Source organism: Dermacentor variabilis, chromosome 6 (genome assembly GCF_050947875.1).
Source record: "Dermacentor variabilis isolate Ectoservices chromosome 6, ASM5094787v1, whole genome shotgun sequence".
In the NCBI taxonomy this organism is placed as follows: Eukaryota; Metazoa; Arthropoda; class Arachnida; order Ixodida; family Ixodidae; genus Dermacentor; species Dermacentor variabilis.
In genome coordinates this window covers 108,407,455-108,428,127 of record NC_134573.1, presented here as the reverse complement: position 1 = coordinate 108,428,127, position 20,673 = coordinate 108,407,455, and the positions used below count along the sequence as shown (strand labels likewise).

Genomic DNA, 20,673 nt, shown 5'->3' with positions numbered 1-20,673 from the left:
AATATTTTTTTCTTCAGTACAAAGATTACTACAGGTTATTATCTTGCAGCAATCGCTTTATCGTTAAGTTAATGAGGTTTAGCGCGCACGGAAATTCTCCCCATCACTCTCCGCCTTATCGACAATGTCCTTACTGCCGCATTTTATTTTTATTTTAGACACAATCATATCCGCCTCGACGTTGCGGTACCAGAAATGTACTTTAAATCCTTTCTGTATTAGAAAATTTGTCGATCAGGGGCGGCATTCTGTAAGAGTCCACCTAGTGGACTGTCCATTTCGGATGCTGCTGATTGGCTAGGGCCACACGTCTCCTCCTCTCTGGTACAGCTGCATACAATCAGCAGTGATCGAAATGGACAGTCCACTAGATGGACTCTTACAGAATACCCCCCCCAGCAGTAAGCTCGAGTGTCATACTACGGCTTAAAAGTGAAGACGGTGGCATGGGCGTGCCTGCCAACAATTCACCTAGAGGTTTCGAAAGTGCTGCTCTCCGCGCATTGTGTGTATATATATATATATATATATATATCACCGTGTCATTGATCAGTGAATCACTGCAAATTACCTTTGGAGCCTTCTTTCAGGTTACCGTAACCTAGAAAGTGCAGTATTTCATTGCGCGCTTGATGCAATTGATCTGCGAGTCATGAGTGTCTTCAATGTAGTGTGCATTTGAGTTTCTTGGTGGTTAACAGCCCTGCGAAATTGATGGCTAACATGAGTGGCAGCGCCAGCAGTGTATCTTCATTGGCAGTTACTGTTTTTGTTGCACGCTAAAGTAATTTCTGCGTGGGTTTGTTTGGCCAGCTTTCTTTATTTTACGAAAATCTGGTGAAGGAACTCTGCACTTAAAACTGTTAACGAAGCGTGGCCACAATGCTTCTTGAAGCAAACCATCAACCAATATTCTTTAGCGCAATTGGGCCAATCTCCCAAACTAAAGCACATCGAATAGCCGTTGCCCTAATGTCATTTAGGCTTTCCGGGATGTCAAATTCGCGTATCTTTGACTGAAATGAATGAGAGCTGGCTCGATTTTCTGGTGCAGAAAGAATATGAGAAGCGGTTACCATTAGATTTTGTCCTGTAGCAGGAAGTTCTTCTGCATTATTGTAGTGTACTTACGTACAGCTAATCAATACCGACTAATCTATACAAAGTGGCTGTATGTTTTTTTTTAGTACAGCGCGTTGCGGCAGAAATAACCAACTCTAATTAGGTCGGCGAAGTACCAGCCACTTGTAGGTTCCCGAAACTTTTTGCTTACTGAGCGTGAACTGCGCAGTGTAGGAATGATCACTCTGCGCATACCAGAGAGCATGGGACTGCTGCTGGTAATGAGCGAGCAATATTGATGAGCCCATAGTTGCGCCCATTTGAACGAGCATAGTGATGAGCTCAAATTTACCCATCGCGTACGCATTCACCAGCGCACCGAAGAACCAAGACGCGCACGCACGCCATCGCAGCGTAAAGAGAAAATCCCTTAATACGCTTACACCATTAACGTTGCAAATCCGCACGAAGAGTCTGCAAGCTGTTCGATCCTAAACGAGCGTGGCACAAGAGTGCAAAGCGACAGTTGGGGTGCGCAGGAGTGGCTTTGCTCAGATTTATGATTTCAAGTTATCTCTTTTTTCTTGAGATTTTTTTTACTGAATAGGGGCACATTTTCTGTTTCTGCAAGTGCTTCCAAAAGCGGCACAAATTCTGTGCAATGTAGGTCGAGTACGCCAGGAAAAGCAACGAGTATAAGTGAAGCAAGGATAACCGCAAAAGTGCCTCCTTAGCAGCCCTTCGTTACCTCGATTTGCTGCTGCCGGAAAAGCAAATAACCCAAAGAATCCATTCAATATAAAGCGTGGTTCTATTTAGAGGTTGGCGTGCGTTAAATATACGTATGAGCCTAAATTGTACATTCAGGTTTTATGTAGGAATATATTTTGTTTAGCACGTATAACAAAGGTGCACATACTTGCAGTACTTAGTTCTCACGTTATAGGGTTTGTATAAGAGTGCTTCATGGCGTTAACATTCGGCGCGCATGTAAATTTCACATATATATAAGCAAATATTTGTAGAGATACCGACCAACCAAACTGCACACAGCAGCCTGTAGCTGACGCAGCTACCACCATGCCATACCTGGGAGCGTAGGCAAAGAAAGTCTCGCTTAAAACTAGGAGAGATTGGCCACTGGGCGCGATAGATGATAAGAGAGTTAAAGCCTGCAATCAAATGGAAGTTTACATTATGAGGATTTCATTGGAACTAGCAGCCCAATAAACGCACTTGAACTTGCCCGACCGCTGTCCGAAGGCGACGACACTACGACGTAGTCTATCGTTCTGTTCATCGTGAGCAAACCGATACATTTTTGAAGAAAGTGAGGCATCGACTGCATAGCAGCGCATAAACGTCTGCGCTACCCCCGCCATTTCTTGCGACTTTGGGAACTTTGAGCCAGCTTGCTTGTCAAGTCACGCTTCCATTTTCTCGCGGAGGAATGGAGCGAGTCCTTCGCTTACATTATTTAGTGATTTCTCCAAACTATGCTGAATAGGTAGGGTAAGTTTCTCGCATCACCGAAATATCGAAAGCCTTCTGCACAAAAGCCATTTAGTGCGCTGCTTACTCGTCTTCTGTCCAAGCATGCGCAGAGACTCAAGAAATATTTACTTAGTGGTCAGCTCAAATGCGCAGGTATCGAAGTGTAGAAGGTAGGTCAGTGAGATGCCCAGCTGCAATGACGTGCTTCGGCTTGGGCATCTGTAAGCATCGAACGCAGGCGATCCTTTAAGTCAGTATGCGACAGTCCAGAGAGGAAATTTGGGGGTGACCACCAGGCTGCCTGGAGAGCCACGTCTTAATTTCGCCACCGTTGTCATATTTTCTTTAATGTCTGCAGCGAACTTCGTCCGCAGCGATTCCCTTGCAGCGGTCGTCTTCAGCAATTTCGGCTTTGTAGTCGGGTGACGATATCCAACATGAACACTTGGGTGTCCTGGAATTTCTTTCATGGTTGTTTATCATTTATTCTGTGATATCACTGCCGTAATGAAGTAAACGACTGTACGTATATTCATTGAAGAAAGCTCGATATATCACCGTCCTTTTGTGTCTGTTTGAGACACCGAAACAGCCACACTTTCGTTATGCGCTGGTAATGTTGAATATTAAGATGGGGTTTGTTGCCGGAGGAAGTCTTTTCCATTGCACAACTTTCCTATTCTATATCCTATTCTGCACCTGATCCTTCGAAACAGCATAACCGGTTAAACGGTTAAATTAACGGTTACAAAGGAAGCCGTATGGGATTCCTTTGTAGCACTTACCTACATTTGGGTCGATGTCCCATTTTCCCTTTATTAATTGCTTCTCTCCTCCTTCTCCTCCTTGCGGGCTTCAGCACAACTATTACGTCAAACTCTTGCCTTTGCTTCTCAGTTGTTGATAAATTCGACTTCGCCTGCCATCTGCTAGCCGCCTGGTTAGCTCAGATGGTAGAGCGGCTACCCCGGAAAGACGGTGGTCCGGAGTTCGAGTCCCGGACCAGGACGAATCTTTTTTCAACTGCGAAGCTTTTCTTTCGAGGAACCCGTGTGGGTATCCCTTGTAGCACCTACCTATACGTTTGGGTGGATGTGCATTTTCTCTTTATTAATATACAAACTAGAGGCCTGTCGGAGGACCACCGATTACAGAATTAAAGATTGCTTCCAGGTTGAACGAAAGTTCAATAGCTGGTGAGAGAGAGAGAGAGAACAAAAGAAAGACCGAAAGGCTGAGACGAAATAGACGACACAAACAGCGATGTTAACCAGAACGGAAAATCCGGTTTGCTACATTACGCTTGGGACTGGGGAAGGGGGAGTACAAAGATGAGAGAGACAGACCTCAATCACGTGTGTTCAAGATAGTGCAGTCTTATGTTCAGAGTCCATGCATATCATTGATGGTTTTCAGTGCATTCAGTAGATGTAAAACAGAACGGTATATTAAATGATTGCTACTTTGTATCGCAACTCCTTTCCTGCAGTATAAAGAAGCGGTGCAAGTTTAACGTGTTTCTTCTATTTTTGCTTTCGTGTTATACGCCAAGGCATTCATTCCCTCTTCGAGCGTGAACTACTGCTCCCTCCTATCTCACTAACACGGAAGCGATTTCCCGCATGGACACTTTAGAAGTTTTCGCGCGAGACATTCCTTCCGGGTCAACGGCAATGAAACAATATAACAGTACAATGTTCGAATGCTCTAAACGCTTGCAAAACTTTTGCGAACCTACCGCCTCCATTACTTCCGGATGCAACAGCAGCAACGACAGCAAAGAGATGGGTGTCGTACTGTTGCTCTCAACTGCGCTTTTTCTTTCGTTCTCCGGCAAGGATCTCCACACGCTGTCCTGGTGGCGACCACGGGCCGACCGGCCTGCAGACACCGCGGGAGCGGAAGCCCTGCAGACCCCGTCCTCTTCTTCTCCAGCTTCCGGGTCTGCGGCGGTTGCGACAGCTGGCGTGTATGGATTTCGCCTCCTGGACCCGGACCAACCGGCCGTGCACGATGTGATCCGGGACTGGAATTTCGGGGAGCTGCTCTTCGGCCGACGCGTCGAGCGCGCCACCCTGAAGGTGCCCGCGCCATGCATAGCGGTGGCATGCCTCATTTCGCGTCGTTGCGCTCGCGCTTGCTCCTTCCTATTGCGCGTCCGTGTCTCAGTGCCGCGCGACTCCGAGCGACCCTGTGGCAGCGCGATTGTTTTCAAAGCGTGGTTTCGCGGGAGCAAAGCGGAAGTCAGTGCCGTCGCGCTGATCCTCTAACGCCTTATACTCGCTTTTTCATCGCACAAGCAAGCGGCGCTTTTCGATGGGGAGGAAATAACGTCGCCAGATTTGTTCTCGAGTTTTTTTTTTCTCGGGTGAAGAGGTTTGGAGCTTGTTTGGATGATTTTGTTCATACTGTTTGAGCTACAGTGGAGGCACATAGCCACGAGCTGCAGAAATGTATCAATAATGCAATGCCGAGCTTTACGAGCCCTTGAAGGCCGTAAATTGGACTCTGTGGCTGCGTACTCTTATGCTCTAACGCCAATTCCGCTGCTCGTGGCGAAGCAAACATTCAAATACTACATTCTTTCCCCCACCAAACAGCGATGGAGGAAGGAAGAATGTCCCAGCACATCATGGATTCAAAATAATGTTCCCACGTGTCACCAATACAGATGTGATTCTTCTTTACGTTCCACTATTCAGGGAAAGTGATAACGTCAAAATATATGCGTAGTCATCAGAACTAACTAGCAAAAGGTGTGTATATATATTCCGGTTTAGCAATTGGATTGTAACATATATAGATTCAAGAAGAGCCTCCAGTATCTTTTTCAGCGGGATTGTCCTTGACCGCGTAAGATAGTGCGTATTAATTACCAATCATTGATGTCTTCCCGATGGCTCATGAACGGTACAGGTAGGTTACGGGACGGATTCGTCGCCAAAATCGGCTAGGCGTTTCTAATCACGATGCGCCGTTTCGACTTTCTGGCTCATCTAAGCTTCGCCTACACTGATTGTCACAGTGCGCGGGATCTCCATTTCTTTTTGCCGTGTATAAGCAGCGGTTGCATCCCATCAACTGTCGCGTCAGACTCTCTTCAAGCACCAATTAGTTAGTGGGCGTAGATATCTTGCATGTCTAGTCCTCAAAAAATCTTATGCAGATTTTACTAATTTTCCGATTGAAGAGTGTTCATTGTGTTTAGTGCCACTCACATCAGTTTCAATAAAGATAAGGATAATAATTAAAGACGGCGAATACTATGGGCTCTGTTTTTCAAAGTACTCTGGCGGAGATGCTCAAGCGGAAGTAAAAAGTCGTGGTACACATGGGCTGTTTTTGCCTATAAAGTGAAAACATAACTTGTCATCAACGCCACCCGCACTTCTGCAGAGATGGTTATTGTGTATAATTTAGCCGATCCATGTGTTCATTATTGGCTATCCTTCCTCTACACAGAACGTAAAAAAACGATATTAAATTGGAGACGGCTTGGCGCCGCACTAGTAGACGTTCCATATTACGTACAGATGAAGTGCATAGAAAAATGGGGACAACCGGGACAGACACGGAATTAATGTCTGTCCATGTTGTCCCGTTGCTTTTAATTTCTGCAGCAAAATTGAACTCATTATGGTGCAATACACGTCTGTCCATTTCGCGTATAACTTCTTACAATGCAGGGCACTGGTGCTATCAAACTACAATTAAATATCATCCGATTCAAACATCTCATCGAACGATGTATCAAGGTCAGTCAATAATTAGAACACGCCCGCCTCCATCGAAAGATCATGTGTTCTAACAACAGCTCCTCCTGCGGCGGAGTTTGATTGCTCCTATTTGACCCCACTTGGAAGAATCCTCGCACTTTAAGACTGAGTAAATATATCTTGCTAAACTGTAGTTGGCGTACTCGTGGGATGTGCGAGAACTCTCCAATAAGACTTTACAGGAGTATGGAACAATACTTGCCCCAACAAAAGGAGTTCTCAGCACTAGCAAGGATAAGGTGCAGGCACGTGTCAACTTGAATAATATTTACACATCCGGAGTCTTAATTATGATCCCTCCCAGTTTGTTCAAATGACGATTCAGCGTAAATATCCCACCTGTGTAAATTTCTTGCGTTGGTGTTCATTAATAGATTGTTGTCAAACCAGAATTTAGCGCTTTATCGTCACTTATTGCAGTATTCTGGCCACGCAATGAAAATATTCAATTGAGCATGCACTCTTCATCTGACCATTCGCGCACCTTTCAGTGTGTCCGCATTGTGATGGAGGGGTCACTATGCCTTAGGTAAAGGGGACGATCATTGCATCGGTAATGTTGAACAGGCGACAGAATATTTCACAATTAGCTAGCTTAATTTATATTGCACGAAAGCTGTGCATTGAATCAGTTGCGACGCCCAGAACTCGGCCAATGGGCGCTCTGTTTTTTTGATGCGCAACATGCTACTCGCAAACTGAAGCGACCTGAAAGCAGCTCGGGCATTTCTTCAGCTAGACCGGCTCGGGAGCCAGTAATGGTTATCGGAACTGGCTCAGACCGCCACCTATCAAATCATTTCGAAGGGGCTGTTCGAATAATTATTCATATAGTCAAGCATTTCGTAAGAAGAAAAGCTTAGACGCATTAAGACCCGCAGGACAACAGCCGCTCTTCATGATTTGAAATGGTAGCTGTAGAGGACACCATGGCAAGAAAAGCGAGAAGTGCAACACAAACACCGTCATTTGTGTTTTGTCTGTCTGATAAATGACCACCCTTTCAATCTATGAAACCTGCAGTGATGAAGTTGCTATGTTCCTCTTCGCGGCAATGCTTACCAACTCGCTCCGTTTCGTGCTTTTCTCAGGCGGAATTCATCCAAAACCCGCAATAATTGGTCATCATACTCCATTGATTCTTTACGCGTGCCACTGAATAATTTTGACATGGCGGAGCTGGTTGGTGGAAAGTACAAAAGACGCACTTGCTCGTGCTTCCATCTTGCTTTTGCAGACTGAGAACGCGCTGATATACGACGCCCTGTCACTGCTGGCACGCTCTTTCCACGATCTGGACCGGTCCCAGAGCATCGAAACGCATCGGCTCTCTTGCTGGGACCCGGACGCCCAGGGACCCTGGCCTCATGGCCGCGCTTTGGTCAGCTACATGAAGATGGTGCGTGCTGTTTTCTCTCATGGCTCTTGCGGGAACGTGATCGGGTCCTATTTGAGGAGGGCGTAGAGTATACTGTAATAACTCTTGATGCATGAAATAGTTTATTTTTGTTGCGTGTAATAAAAAGGCTAACCATCGTTGCTGCTAGCTCTGGCCAAAAATCCTACCTACATATGCCTATTTCTTGTTCTTGCTTGGTACTGTGATTCTTCAGACTTCACCACATCGACCAAGCAGACTTTTGACAAGGAATAGTGCCTAGTCATAAAGAAAAGAAGAAAAAATGCCTCTCGCGCTGGCGCTGGTTATCCGCTAGCTCTGTGCATACTCACACAGCGTGAACATTGGTCACAGGTGGCGCTTAGATCAACTCAACAAGTCGAGTAAGAAGTTGGGCTCAGACAGTTCGACTAGATAAGTTTTAGAGCAGCTCGTACCTGACGTTGTCGTTGTTTCTTAAATGATGAGCAAGTGGGGAAAAAGGCGCCGCCGGAAAGCTGGCTACACCCATTACAAAAAATTAACTGTAGCGACTAGGTAGTATATGAAAACAAAAAACAGACAGCGAGAAAAAGAAGAAAGAAGTCGTAAGAAAGAATGACAGAGGAATATACGTATGTAATATCCGACAACTCAAGATCGCTGCGAAATTCTGCACCGTGACCTGGGATGAGACAATGGGTCTGGTTAGTCGTTGCGGGGGCTGCGAACCACACACCTGAGCTGTCCGTGCTTTCGTGTTTGCTTCAAATGGCTTCGGCAGTGCCAACCTACGCCGTTGACTTTCTCAGCCTAAACGCTCGCTCAGCGCAACCTGCTAGCGTTTAAACTGAACATGACAGGCAAATCTCAACCTGAAAGCTAATCTCGACCTGACAAGCAGGATTGTCCGTTTTTGCAGGGTTCGTGTAGAAGTGTGCTGAATGGCCGCATGCGACATACTCCTATTGCTCAGTCATGCCAGCACCGATTGTTGTTGTTGCAGAGTTGCTCGGGAAACATGGCTAAAAGCAACTTGGCAATAGCAATGACGGGAGAGCTTTGTTCACATGAAAATGACTTCAGAGAGAATAGATATTGTCTTTGAACTTTATGTGGACTTACGGGTCTTTCTCGTGGACTCGCTGTACGAATTCTAGACATTTTAATGCCCATCTACACACAGACGTTCCAAAGAAAGCTATCTTGTTTGTGCATCCTTACAATGCATGGGAATGTCAAATATAATCCGCGTACATGTGTATGAAGTACATATCTGTGCAAAATTAAATAGCAAGCCTACTTTCGGGCTACGTATATGTGGTTCAAAGGCTGCGAAACGAATAGTTGCTTTGCAGTCTGTTTAATTTGTGGTAAGGAATGTATATGCTAATTATAGAGTGTCCAGGAAAATACTAGCGAAAACCAATTCCAGGACTCATACATTTATGCAAATAGAAGCACGCAGGAAGAAATAACGTGCTTTTTTGCCATATATATATATATATATATATATATATATATATATATATATATATATAGGATGTGTCTGTGTTTGTGTGTGCACGCGCATTTTTACAGGACCCTTTGACCTAACTCGCCGACCGTGGTTTAGTTTCAGGCGATCAGAGTAAACGAAATCATTCAGGTGTAAACTAAATAAATTGTCGACCGCGTATTTACAGACATGAAACGCTAAGCGTATGTCCGCTTTTTCGACGCGATTTCATCATGGAGTCATCGGAACTGGGGCAACGCTAATGTGTACACCGCTTATTCGCCGCTGTCCGAAAAAAAAAGAAAAGCACTCTGGAGTCTTTTGGTGTACTTTACGAAGGGAATTCATTAGTTTGAGACATGCCACAACTGCATGTTTTGTTTTTCTTGCTTTTCAGGTTCAGTTCAAGGGTCTTACTGGAGACGTACACTTAGGCGACCTAGGTAGACGAAAGGACTTGGCGCTTGATGTCGTCAAGCTTCAGTCGAGTGGCTTCGAGAAGGTCAGTGCAATGGTTTGAATTACATGCTTCGTAAGAGTACCAGCTTTTCGCCAAGTGCAAAAATAATTCAAAATTAGTTTTACGGTATTGAACAGTAGTTACACTGTTGGAAACACTACGCCGGGTATAGTGGACACCAAGGAAACTATTTCTGCGGCAGTGTATATCTCGGGGAAGAAGTTTAAGCTCCCTTGCAATATTCTGACTCTCAGTTTCTGCCATTTCAACTTCCAGCGCTCTAAGTATCCTGCGCGGCGTGTTTCGGGTCATAAGTTCAATCTCATTATGGCTATAGTTTAAGCGAGAACCGAGTGAGTTCAGAGCCTTTAACTGATCCGCACAAGTGTGCAAGAGCCATCGTAGATTGGGTAGCCAGCGGGAATAACCTCTGGTTAACCTCCCTTCCTTTCTGTGCATGTTTTCTCTCTCTTGTCGGAGAAAAAAAAAACCACACGCATAGTTCGCAGAACCTCGTGAGCGGATTACTCTCGTTTGAGGGCCGAGCGCTGCAGAACACAGCAGTAACAAATGGGAATGGTCGCTTTTGATGGGTACGGCGCATTGCCCTGAGATTATCGCATGTTGTAACTTTTCTTTCATAACATTTTCACGTCTGGCTTTTCGAGCCGTCCTTTTAAAATCAATAGAAGGAACGGAAACGTTCCGCTTTGTGAAGAAAAAGCGGGGTACGAGATCCTGGACAGCTCGATGTGGGGCTATTCTAACCAATGTCCCCTTGCAGCGCCGCGAGAGAACGTAGCCTTGTCACTCGCGCTGCAAAGGAGGCTTCTCTGTTTCTATAACTTCATAGCAAGAACTGAAAAGGGCACCAAAGGACTCTGTATTCACGTTGCTTACTGGGGGGGGGGGGGGGCGCAGGGAAGGGAGTTCCTTGTGTCACGCTTAACTGCAACAAAAAAAATTGTGGCTGAGAGAGGAAAATACAAACAGAAAACAGAGATTTTAAACAAAGGCAACTTTGGCTGAATTGACTAAGCCATTCATTCGAAAATGTCAGTCGTTGGATGGCCACATTCGCTAATAATACGTCCAGCGTCAGGATGGGCTGGAATTTTCTTACGATGAATTGTAACGTACGGCATTTTTGTGAGTCCAGATCCCTGTTGGTGCCTTACGCTTGGGGAGGGAAACAACTTATATTGACTGACAGTTCTACGTGGCAATGAAGGGAAATCCCCAGGGGTGGAGTTTTTTTTGCATTTGTCACTGCGCCAACTATTCGGGCGGTGTTTCGCTATCCTGAGAGAGATAGTGAATTGGCGTAGCTTAATTCTACGTGGGACGGTTTCGCTTTTGCGGAAATGCTAAAGACAATACAGCAGAAAAAAATATGCCCAGTTTAACACTTAGTGTTTTTCTCCGGTTGTAAATAAGTTGGTATGCCCTGTCTAAACTTTACCGCGGATGAAAACGTGGGACTATTTTTTCGGAAACACAATTTCCGGCGCTTTCTTTCAATAGATTCCCTTTCAATGTCACAGAAATTTGTCTGCAAGCACACTAGAAGATAGGAAGAGAGACACCTTAATGAGCAGCATTTGTTGTTACGAAGTATGCTGACTTAAATGTTGAAAAGATGTACGAAAGGTGATATTACACGCGATTAAAACCTCGTGTTTGATATTGTGCATGCAGGTTACTTCCGATTCGCAGGCAATCATTGCCAGCTATCAACGTTTCCTTAGACAGTTTTTGTATAGCGCTGCAAATGTCGACCAGCCACCCATGTATCCACTTCTACACTTGAGGCGTCCGGCACGCGTTGCAGATTGTTCAGGTGATCCTCTGACTCGCTTAATTTTGGATGCCTTTTGGTGCGACCTCATTGACAGTACCCAATACACATGGACCCAAGGAAGGCGCCTATTGACAACTTCGATCGGGGCGAAATGCAAAAACGCTGGTTTACTGAGATTTAGGTGCACGTTCCAGAACCCCAGTTGGTTAAAAAGTCTGAGTGGTGTACTACAGCGTTCCGCGTAATGAGAACGTAATCTTAGCACCTAAAAGGCCCAAAGTTAATTCATCAATACTGTTGTCTAGGCCAAGTAAGGCAAGAGCATGTGCAATATGATTTTGTTAACCTAACCTATTATTCTTAATCTCTGTGTTTTCTTCGGACATGGTGACAAACACTCTAATAGAAAAAGCAAGCTGAATTCGAAACTGGCGCCTCGGGTTATTCTCTATTGTCAAGCTGTTTATTCAATGCAAGCATAATTCGCTGTGCTGACGCCGGAACTAAGCAGCTTTCAGTAATCCTGAACTCTGACCATGGTGTTCGCGGTATGGAAATTTCGCAAGAGCTATGTAGCCTGTGGAAATGCTCCGCATGTACTGCATAAAACTGCTCTATTGGGTAAGACATCGCGTTGTCGGCAGAGGATTTACTTACCCCAATTATATTTTTTTCATTTCCTCCACGAACGATTACTTAGAGTAGGACTCGCCGTTTACACTTTGCGTTCGCAGGCGAGGTCGGGCACAGCTAATGCTACCTTGGACGTGCCAGCTCACGTACATGAGACCTCGGCCTACCGTTGTTTAAGTTCGTGCGTTAGCCATTTTTGTAGTAAAAAACTGCCCTGTCAACAAACGTTCTTCAGCAGTCGGTTTTGATAGCCCGTTTATACTAATTGGCCTAAGTGAGCAAAGAAAAATGTGCTGTCCTCCACGTGTAACGTAGAGAGATATCGTTTAGTCATCTCTTAAATCCATGGCTAATTCATACTCACTACCGAGTTCTCCTTGATTGTGATATTTCTTCTTGACCGTTATGACAGCTAGGCGTACGTGCAACAGAGGTTATTTACCGTAATGCGCTGCAAGGCTTTACCAACGTGTGCTTTCATAGCAGGCGACTGTCTTCTTTTGCAAGGTACCCTCTTTACGTAATGTACTGATATCCAGGCCCTCTGTGAAAATGGTCTCCGGGGGCAATCTTTGTGTTGCCCAATGGGCATCTCTCCATGAAGCAAGACCCATCGTGGCTTGATGGCCGCATTCGTTTTGGTGAAATAGCGCAGTGGAAACATACTTCGAAACAAGAAACTGCAATAAAGAAGCGTGGCGGCGCTTTAGAAATCCGGAGCCCAACACTCGTGCGCACATTTCCTGAACCTTCTATTACATCTATCTTCAGTGTATCTTCCACAAACAAACTAACGATATCAATAGAAAAAAAAAGAAACTTGCGCAGCCGCTGTTTCATGATCACTGCCGACTTTAGGTCGATTAGAATTCAAGGTGTGTGGCGCCGCACCCTATCGTGCTAAAGACACCTTTATTTATAATTATTAGTTATCATTTAGCGATTTCCATTGCTTCGGCTACGTGCGACATGCACTGGCTCCGGGCCAGGCCCACTTCGCTAAAATATTTGCTCGCTAGGGTCGGCCATGACACTGACGGCATGATGACGACTTTATAACAACGACGTAGTGACGAAGATGGAATGACGTCGAAAAACGACGAGTGCGGTATGACGGCGTCAGCATGATGACAATGGGAGGACGATTCTGAAATAATGACGGTGGTATAACGACAACCCGACGACGACAGCATGACGGCAGTGGCATAACGACGAGCGTGTGACTGCGATGGCGGGGCGACGACTGTATGACGATTGTGCAGTGACTAAGATGCAGCCACTAAGTTGGAATGGCGGCGACGGAACGGCAATGATGACATGAAAATGACGCTATGACAACAAAGGTAAGGTAGTTGCTATTTTGACAATTGCTCCGGCAGCAACTAAGTATTTCGCGACCGGGCGCAAGGGCAACTGGCGATGGCGGCTCAATGGCGCGCACGCGAAAACGGAGTAAAGTGGGGAGGCAGAGCAGGAGGGAGAAGAGGGGGGGAGGTGCTTCGACTGCGCTAGCAAATGCGTCCGGCGTACAAAGGTATGAGCCAGCACAAAGATGGGAAACAGCACAAACAAGGGTACGAGCCATAAGCTCATACCTTTGTTTGTGCTGTTTTCTCGCGGCTGTTTCCGTTGAAGCGATAGGCAGCGCAAATTGAAGCGATAGACTGTGCCTTTTAGCAATAATTTTCGAGATGTCATCGATACAGCGAGGCTTCCTGATGAGTGGCGTATAGCAAGGGCTTTCCCTGTTGTTAAGAAAGGTTCCCCATTTCAGATAGATATTATCCTCCCATATCCATAACTTCCTATTCCTGTAAAATGCTTGAGCATATATTAGCAAAACACATAAATGAGATTTTATCGCAAAAAAAATAACATATTAACTTATGCACAACACGGTTTGCGGCATGGATACTCCACAGTAACTCAGCTAACCACAACAGTTCATGAGTTTTCCAAGGTTCTTCGCCAAGGCGGCCAGATTGATGTTATACTACTAAACTTCTCGGAGGCATTTGATATGGTTGTGCATTCAAAGTTAATATTAAAATTGAAAGAAATTGATTTGCCCTCACATATTACCAAGTGGGTTAAAGCGTATCTATACAATCGTAATCAGTACGTTAGCACTGGCGGATCCTGTTCGCGGTTTTTCATGTATGCGCATGCGTTCCGCAGGGGTTTGTTTTGGGACTACCACTGTTTATTTTTCGTATTTAAGGTATTCTGGATGTGACGGACTCGTCTGTATCTTCGAAGTTATTCGCAGATGACTCTTTCTTGAATGATGATTATGAATCATCGTCATCATCTGACCAAATCACCTTGAATAACACTTTAAGTAAATTGACAGAACGGTGGGCTAATTGGAAAACGGCAATTAGCCGTCAGAAAACTGTGCACATGTGCAGCACAAATAAACTCAGCAAACTTCCCTTTGCCTACCACATAAAAAACAAACCCCTTGAAGAGGTTCAGGAAAGCAAAAATTTAGAACTCACATTAGCTTCCAGTCTTAACTTGTCTACCCATATATAATAATATTTGGGGTTTTACGTGCCAAAGCCACTTTCTGATTATGAGGCACGCCGTAGTAGAGGACTCCGGAAATTTTGACCACCTGGGGTTCTTTAACGTGCGCCTAAATCTAAGTACACGGGTGTTTTCGCATTTCGGCCCCATCGAAATGCGGCCGCCGTGGCCGGGATTCGATCCCGCGACCTCGTGCTCAGCAGCCCAACACCATAGCCACTGAGCAACCACGGCGGGTACTACCCATATAAACATCATATAATCTACAGTCCGAAAGAATTGGGCATCTTGAAACATAAGTTGGGCGAATCTTTTCCGCTCTAAGATTGATGAAATACAACACTTTATCATACCTCCTTTGTGACTGGGCAGTGCTGTTGGGACCAGTTTACTCAGGTAGACGCATAAAATCCTGAAAAAATTCAAAGATTAGTCGTCCTCTGCATTTACAAACGTATGAAACGTCTCGACTGCCCTTCGGCGATGTTACAATTGGCCGAACTTGAACCACTTGCTCAAAGGAGAAAAACAGCACCTTTGAATTTCTTAGCGTCTCTTTATTTTAGTGAACTGGGAATAAAACCTTACGACTACTTGGTAGGAACACACTGATCCAGCCTCACGTCATAAACACAGCCGTCACATTAAACCTACATTCGCAAGGACTAACTTATATAAATATTCATTCTTCCCGCGTAAAATTACATAGTGGAATTCATTACCATCAACATCACCCTTACTACGTAATACTCTGCGATTTGTTAGCACGGTGTTCTTTTCTTGCCCCCTCTGCTTCTTTGACTATTGTCCGCGGCGTTCTACCAAATTAATAAAATAAACTAAACGTTCATTTGACTCTCTGCTGTTGCCGCATTTACTGCCGACAGCGTCTTGACTGCGAGTGCCCGTTGTCATTGGTGTGATGTGTTCATGTATGCCTGTGAGCGCTGACACCATGCTTGCTAATTCAGTTAGTAAGCGAATGTTTCCATGTTTATACGGCAGATAAATCTACTATCCTTACTTCGCATAAGTGTCTACTAATTTCCTATTGCAATCGACGCTTTGGCTTTTGACACTTTGACATTTCGACGCTGTGAAACTTTTTATTTTTGGTTGAAATTGTTCCTTTGCCGTTTATCAACCTACCAGTCATCTACATTTACACTATTACGACGGTTGAATGTCTTAACTTCGCAATTTGCGCATTTTGTCAAGATGCAAGACATTGCACTTTTCGCGGGACAGATTGACTTTGCAGGGGTAATCGCCAAAGAATGCTTACGCATTAAAAGTGCCTGAACGTGACAAGGAATGCTAATTGAATAAAAATTGGCGTTTCTCAGCCACACCTCATTCACTGAGTAATCCTAGCTCCTTAACGGAGAATTCATGCTTAGCGTTCTCACAAGAACACTGAACAAGTATAAGAGGGCTAGCGTTTTTGTTTCATGTTTGGACACTAGTTTCCTGCAAGAACTAAATTATATCGCAGTGCACGAACAACTAGCTGATACGCCTACAACTCTGGAGAAAAGAAAAAGAGGCCAAACTTGCGGTAGAGGAAAACGTAGCAGGCAAGAGCAATTCTTTCCGTGTGGTTACTACAGTAGAAAAACTAATCTGACTTCAACTATCTTTCCTGCTTGGCAGGGAAAGCATGCTTTGCTGCGGACACGCATTCTCCTCAGGAGCTTAAATATGATGGTGATTCCTTATATAGTGGCATAAACCAGGGTACTGAACCGAAACTTAACTCAAAGCCGAAAGCTGGAAAAAAGAAACTTTATTTCTGCTCGAAGTGGAACTGAACCGGAAAGCTACGATGTCCTTTGCTCCTGAGTGAAACCGAAAAGAAAATGTAATGGTTTTTGGTTCAGACTGGTCACCTTTCCTGGAGCTTTTAGAGGACGAGGAAGTAAACTTTATTATTCTAGGAAGAGTAATTCAGCGGTCGGGCCGGATGCCTTGATCTTCTATTGGTTGATGACGATCTCCGGCCTGCATGCTTGGCGCCCCTATTCCAGGGCACCTCTGAGCGTGGCTGCTCGTCGGGCGGGATCCACCAGCTTCCGTTGGAGGCTATGGTCGCCGCTGGAGAGCACGCTGTCCCACTGCTCCGCACTCGGATTTTATATTTTGTGGAATGCCTTATTCGTATTGCACTCCCCTGTGATGTGATAAAGTGTGGGTATTGCGCCACACCACGGGCATGTGTCCCTGTATTGACTTGGGAACATTTTGCATAGTATATGTAAATTTGGTGGTGGTGGTGGCGGTGGTGATGTTGAAGCAGGCGGCGTTAGCCTGGCATACGTAGCCGCAAATTGTTCCGCCTGATCCTCCTTCAAGTTGAGATCAGGGGTGTGTCAGCAGGTGTCGATGAGCCCCGTGTCTCGCAGGAAGGCTATGAGCAGTCGTTGCGCTCTCTTCCTGAATGCCGCGGGCCCTCCGGGGAAAACGACGTCGTCAAAGGTCCTGCGCGTAAGACCGCTCTTTTGTAGGTTGTCGACCATCGCTTTTCTTTCTGTGTCAAACTGCGGGCATAGCTAAATGAAATGTTCGATGTCGCCAATCTCACCACAGAAAACACAGAGTGGGAAAGCGCGAAGCCCAGTCTTGAATAACCAAGCTGGGGTGTACGCGGAGTCGGTCCTGATGCGGTATAAAAGCGTCGCCTGTTCGCGGGTAAATCCATGAGTCACACACGATTCGTGTGGATTCTTGTGCATCTCTCTAAAGTGAAGGCGGATTGCACCCTTAGGGTTTTGAAAAGCTTTTGAAGCTTTCACTTTTGGGACACATGTCAGCGCTAGGCGTCAGCTTTCTCGTTTCCATCAATTCCTACGTTTGATATAATCCACTGAAACTTTATGTTAAATTCTTTGCTCGTTAGGTCGTCAATGAGTGCCAGAGACCGCCTTGTAAATTTCTCTAGAGGTAGGCCCCGATGTAATCTCTGTAATGCTGACTTGGAATTCATCAGCACCCCGACATCTCGTGCAGAAAAGGCCCGTAGTTTCCGCAAAGCCGCGGTGATTGCGGCGCTTTCTACTGTTGTAGAGGAAACTACGCGATCCAGTCGGCCAGACCATGACACATCAAGGGATGGTATGCAGAATGCCGCTGCACAGCTATCTGTTTGTGCGCACACCGAACCGTCTGTGTACACCTGTAGATGGCTGTGAAACAGTGCTCAAGTGGTCCAGCACAATAAACTTTGCTTCGGCAGTTGAAGTGGTGCGTTTCGTCGGTAGGTGGGGTACATTGAGGCTGCAGGTAATGTCCGAAAAAGACCATGTAAATCTGAGAAGCTCCTGTCTGCAGCTTTCGCAATTAAACTGCCTGTTGTTGAGTGAGTGTATTGTGGGGCGGGGGATATCTGATCCTCGTCCCTCTATGGTAATTTAGTATGTCAGAGTACGTCGGGATCACTGTCATGAAATCCTCAGGATCTCTGTTTTCTTTTTATTTATCATACCCTCATGGTCAACAGACATTACAGAGGGGAGTGGTACAAAACACAGAAAAACAACAATATTTTAACTACAAGAAGCAGCACATTGTTTCTAATTATGCGATAGTAGTTATGAAGAGGAAAAATACGTGTTACAAAAATACTATATATATATACAAAGAAACAGTCCAGTTTTTCTAATTATACAATAAAAGCTATAAAGAGGCAGACAAAAACGAGATGTTACAGAGCATTGGTTAATGAAGTCACGAATTTTTCGTGATCTGAAATTGTTGCTACCAATTTGTAAAGGCAAATGAAATCATTTGAGGTGCGGGGTATGTAGGAACGATTCTGTTTTACACAACGGAATGCTAACTTTATGAGCATGATCCAAACGGTGCGAAACGTAATGGGGAGGAAGTATCAGTAAATCACGCAGGTAGGGATGATGATACAGTTTGTGAAAAAGGCTTAAGCGAAGCATCACACGTGGAGAAGCAAGCGTGGGTAGATTAAGGTTAGCTTTCATTATCGTGATGTTCGCTATTCGACTGCAAGTAGAGAGTATAAAACGGACCGAATTATTTTGCACCATTTCAAGCGTATGTACCAAAGTATTATAATGCATATCCCAAACCGAAGCGGCATATTCTAACTTAGGGCGAATGAGTGTTTTATATAGCATAAGTTTGAGAGACGACGGTGATTTTGCGAAGTTACGACGAAGATATCCGAGCATGCGATTAGCGTTGCAGATAACATGAGAGATGTGAGTATCCCATGTTAGATTGCTACTGATGTGAACTCCTAAGTACTTATATGAATATACGCTGTCGAGTAGTGAATTATTTAAGTGATAAGTGGGTAAACTAGTAATCTTTCTAGACACTCGCTTGAATTTGCATTCTTTAATGTTTAGTTCTATAAGCCATATATTACACCACTCAAAGACTGCGTTAATGTCAGCTTGAAGAAGAGCGGCGTCATTTGAACTTGTTATTTCTCGGAAAATTACGCAATCATCGGCAAACAAATGAACGGATGAGGAAACGCAGGATGGTAAACGTTAATATAGATGAGGAAAAGAAGAGGACCGAGGACCGAGCCCTGCGGTACACCAGAATGGACTGTGTATTCTTTAGAATACGCGCCGTTAGCTGAGACAAACTGAGAACGGTTAGCTAGAAAACTTTCAATCCAGAATAAAATACAGGGATCGAGCTTAAGTAGTCGTAATTTATAGATGAGCAGTTTGTGACACACTTTTCAAAGGCTTTAGCAAAGTCAAAGAAAATGCAGTCAGCCAAGGAGCTATTGTCAAGAATGGTGTTTAGTTTGTGTACAAAAAGAGTTAGTTGGGTTTCACACGAGTATGATTTGAGAAGTCCATGCTCTGATGGTGCGAAAAATGAATTCGACTCCAAAAAAGTAGCAAAATGAGAAGCCAAGATATGATCTAGTATCTTACAAGGTATACTTGTGAGCGACATCGGTCTGTAGTTTAGAGGGGAATGCTTATTGCCTGATTTATGACTCGGAATTACCTTCCCTTCTTTCCACTCGGATGGAAGAAAACCATCGTGCAATGATTGCTGGAAAATTTCAGTTAAGATGATTGATGTGTAACAAACTGTGCTTTGAAGGAATTTCACATTAATGTGATCACTACCCGGCGCAGAGGATGGTTTTAGTGACCTAATAATGCTCGCGACACCATCATAGCTGATAATGAGAGGGAACATTACATCATGGTCATATGGTCGTAGGTGTGGCACAGTGGGATTGCTAGGTAACGAGAAATGTTTTGCGAAAACTTCATTTAGTACTCTGAGACACTGGTTGGCCGGTATAGCGTCACCATTAACGTCACTGAGCGCTATTATATTATTGTCTTTAAAATTAACCGTGCGCCAAAGTCGTTTAGGGTTAGCTTTAAGCATACAAGGTAATGTGCTGCTTAGGAAGTTATCTTTGGCGTCTTTTAACGCCTGCGCGTACTCAACGGCACTCTGTTTGTAGGCTGATCAACGAACATTGGTACGGCTTAGTTTAGCCTATTTAAACAGGTGCTTTTTTTATTAGACAAGCGTTTTAGCTGATGATTATACCGTGGTTTCTTAAGGTTAGAGGTGATCGTGTAAATAGGGATGTGCCTATCTCTTAATTCAATAACTTTATTAACAAAGATACTCCAGTTTGACTGAACAGTACGGCATTCAAATTCACGCAAGTATTCATCAAGGAACACTGCGAGTTCATTATTAATTGAAAGAAAGTCAGCCTTGTTATAATTTCTTAATGTCTTGATCTTTTTAATCGGTTTAGGTCTCCCGAGGCAAATTTTAAATGAAAGTAGGCAATGATCGCTGATACCTGGCAAGCATGTTAGGTCGGAAATAAGATCGGGTCGGGTAGCAAAAACAAGATCAAATGTATTGGAAACAGACGTGGTTATTCTTGTTGGTTCCTTAACGATTTGGGTCAGCGAAAAGGTATTGCACAATTCTAAGAGGTCTTGCGCCATAGAGGAGTTAGGATACACTGTGGAGGGATCATTGTACCACATAATATTTGGCATA

General features: G+C 44.6%; 1 protein-coding gene across 1 annotated transcript in view; it reads left to right on the top strand.

Annotated features, from left to right (window-relative positions):
* LOC142585003 (glutamate receptor ionotropic, kainate 3-like) overlaps nucleotides 1–20,673 on the top strand; it is a 248,816-nt gene that overhangs the window by 5,957 nt on the left and 222,186 nt on the right. The window contains exons 3-5 of the mRNA XM_075695424.1: nucleotides 4,395–4,637; nucleotides 7,570–7,731; nucleotides 9,606–9,710. Coding sequence (XP_075551539.1) covers nucleotides 4,395–4,637; nucleotides 7,570–7,731; nucleotides 9,606–9,710 — 510 coding nt within the window. The remainder of the gene's footprint in view (nucleotides 1–4,394; nucleotides 4,638–7,569; nucleotides 7,732–9,605; nucleotides 9,711–20,673) is intronic.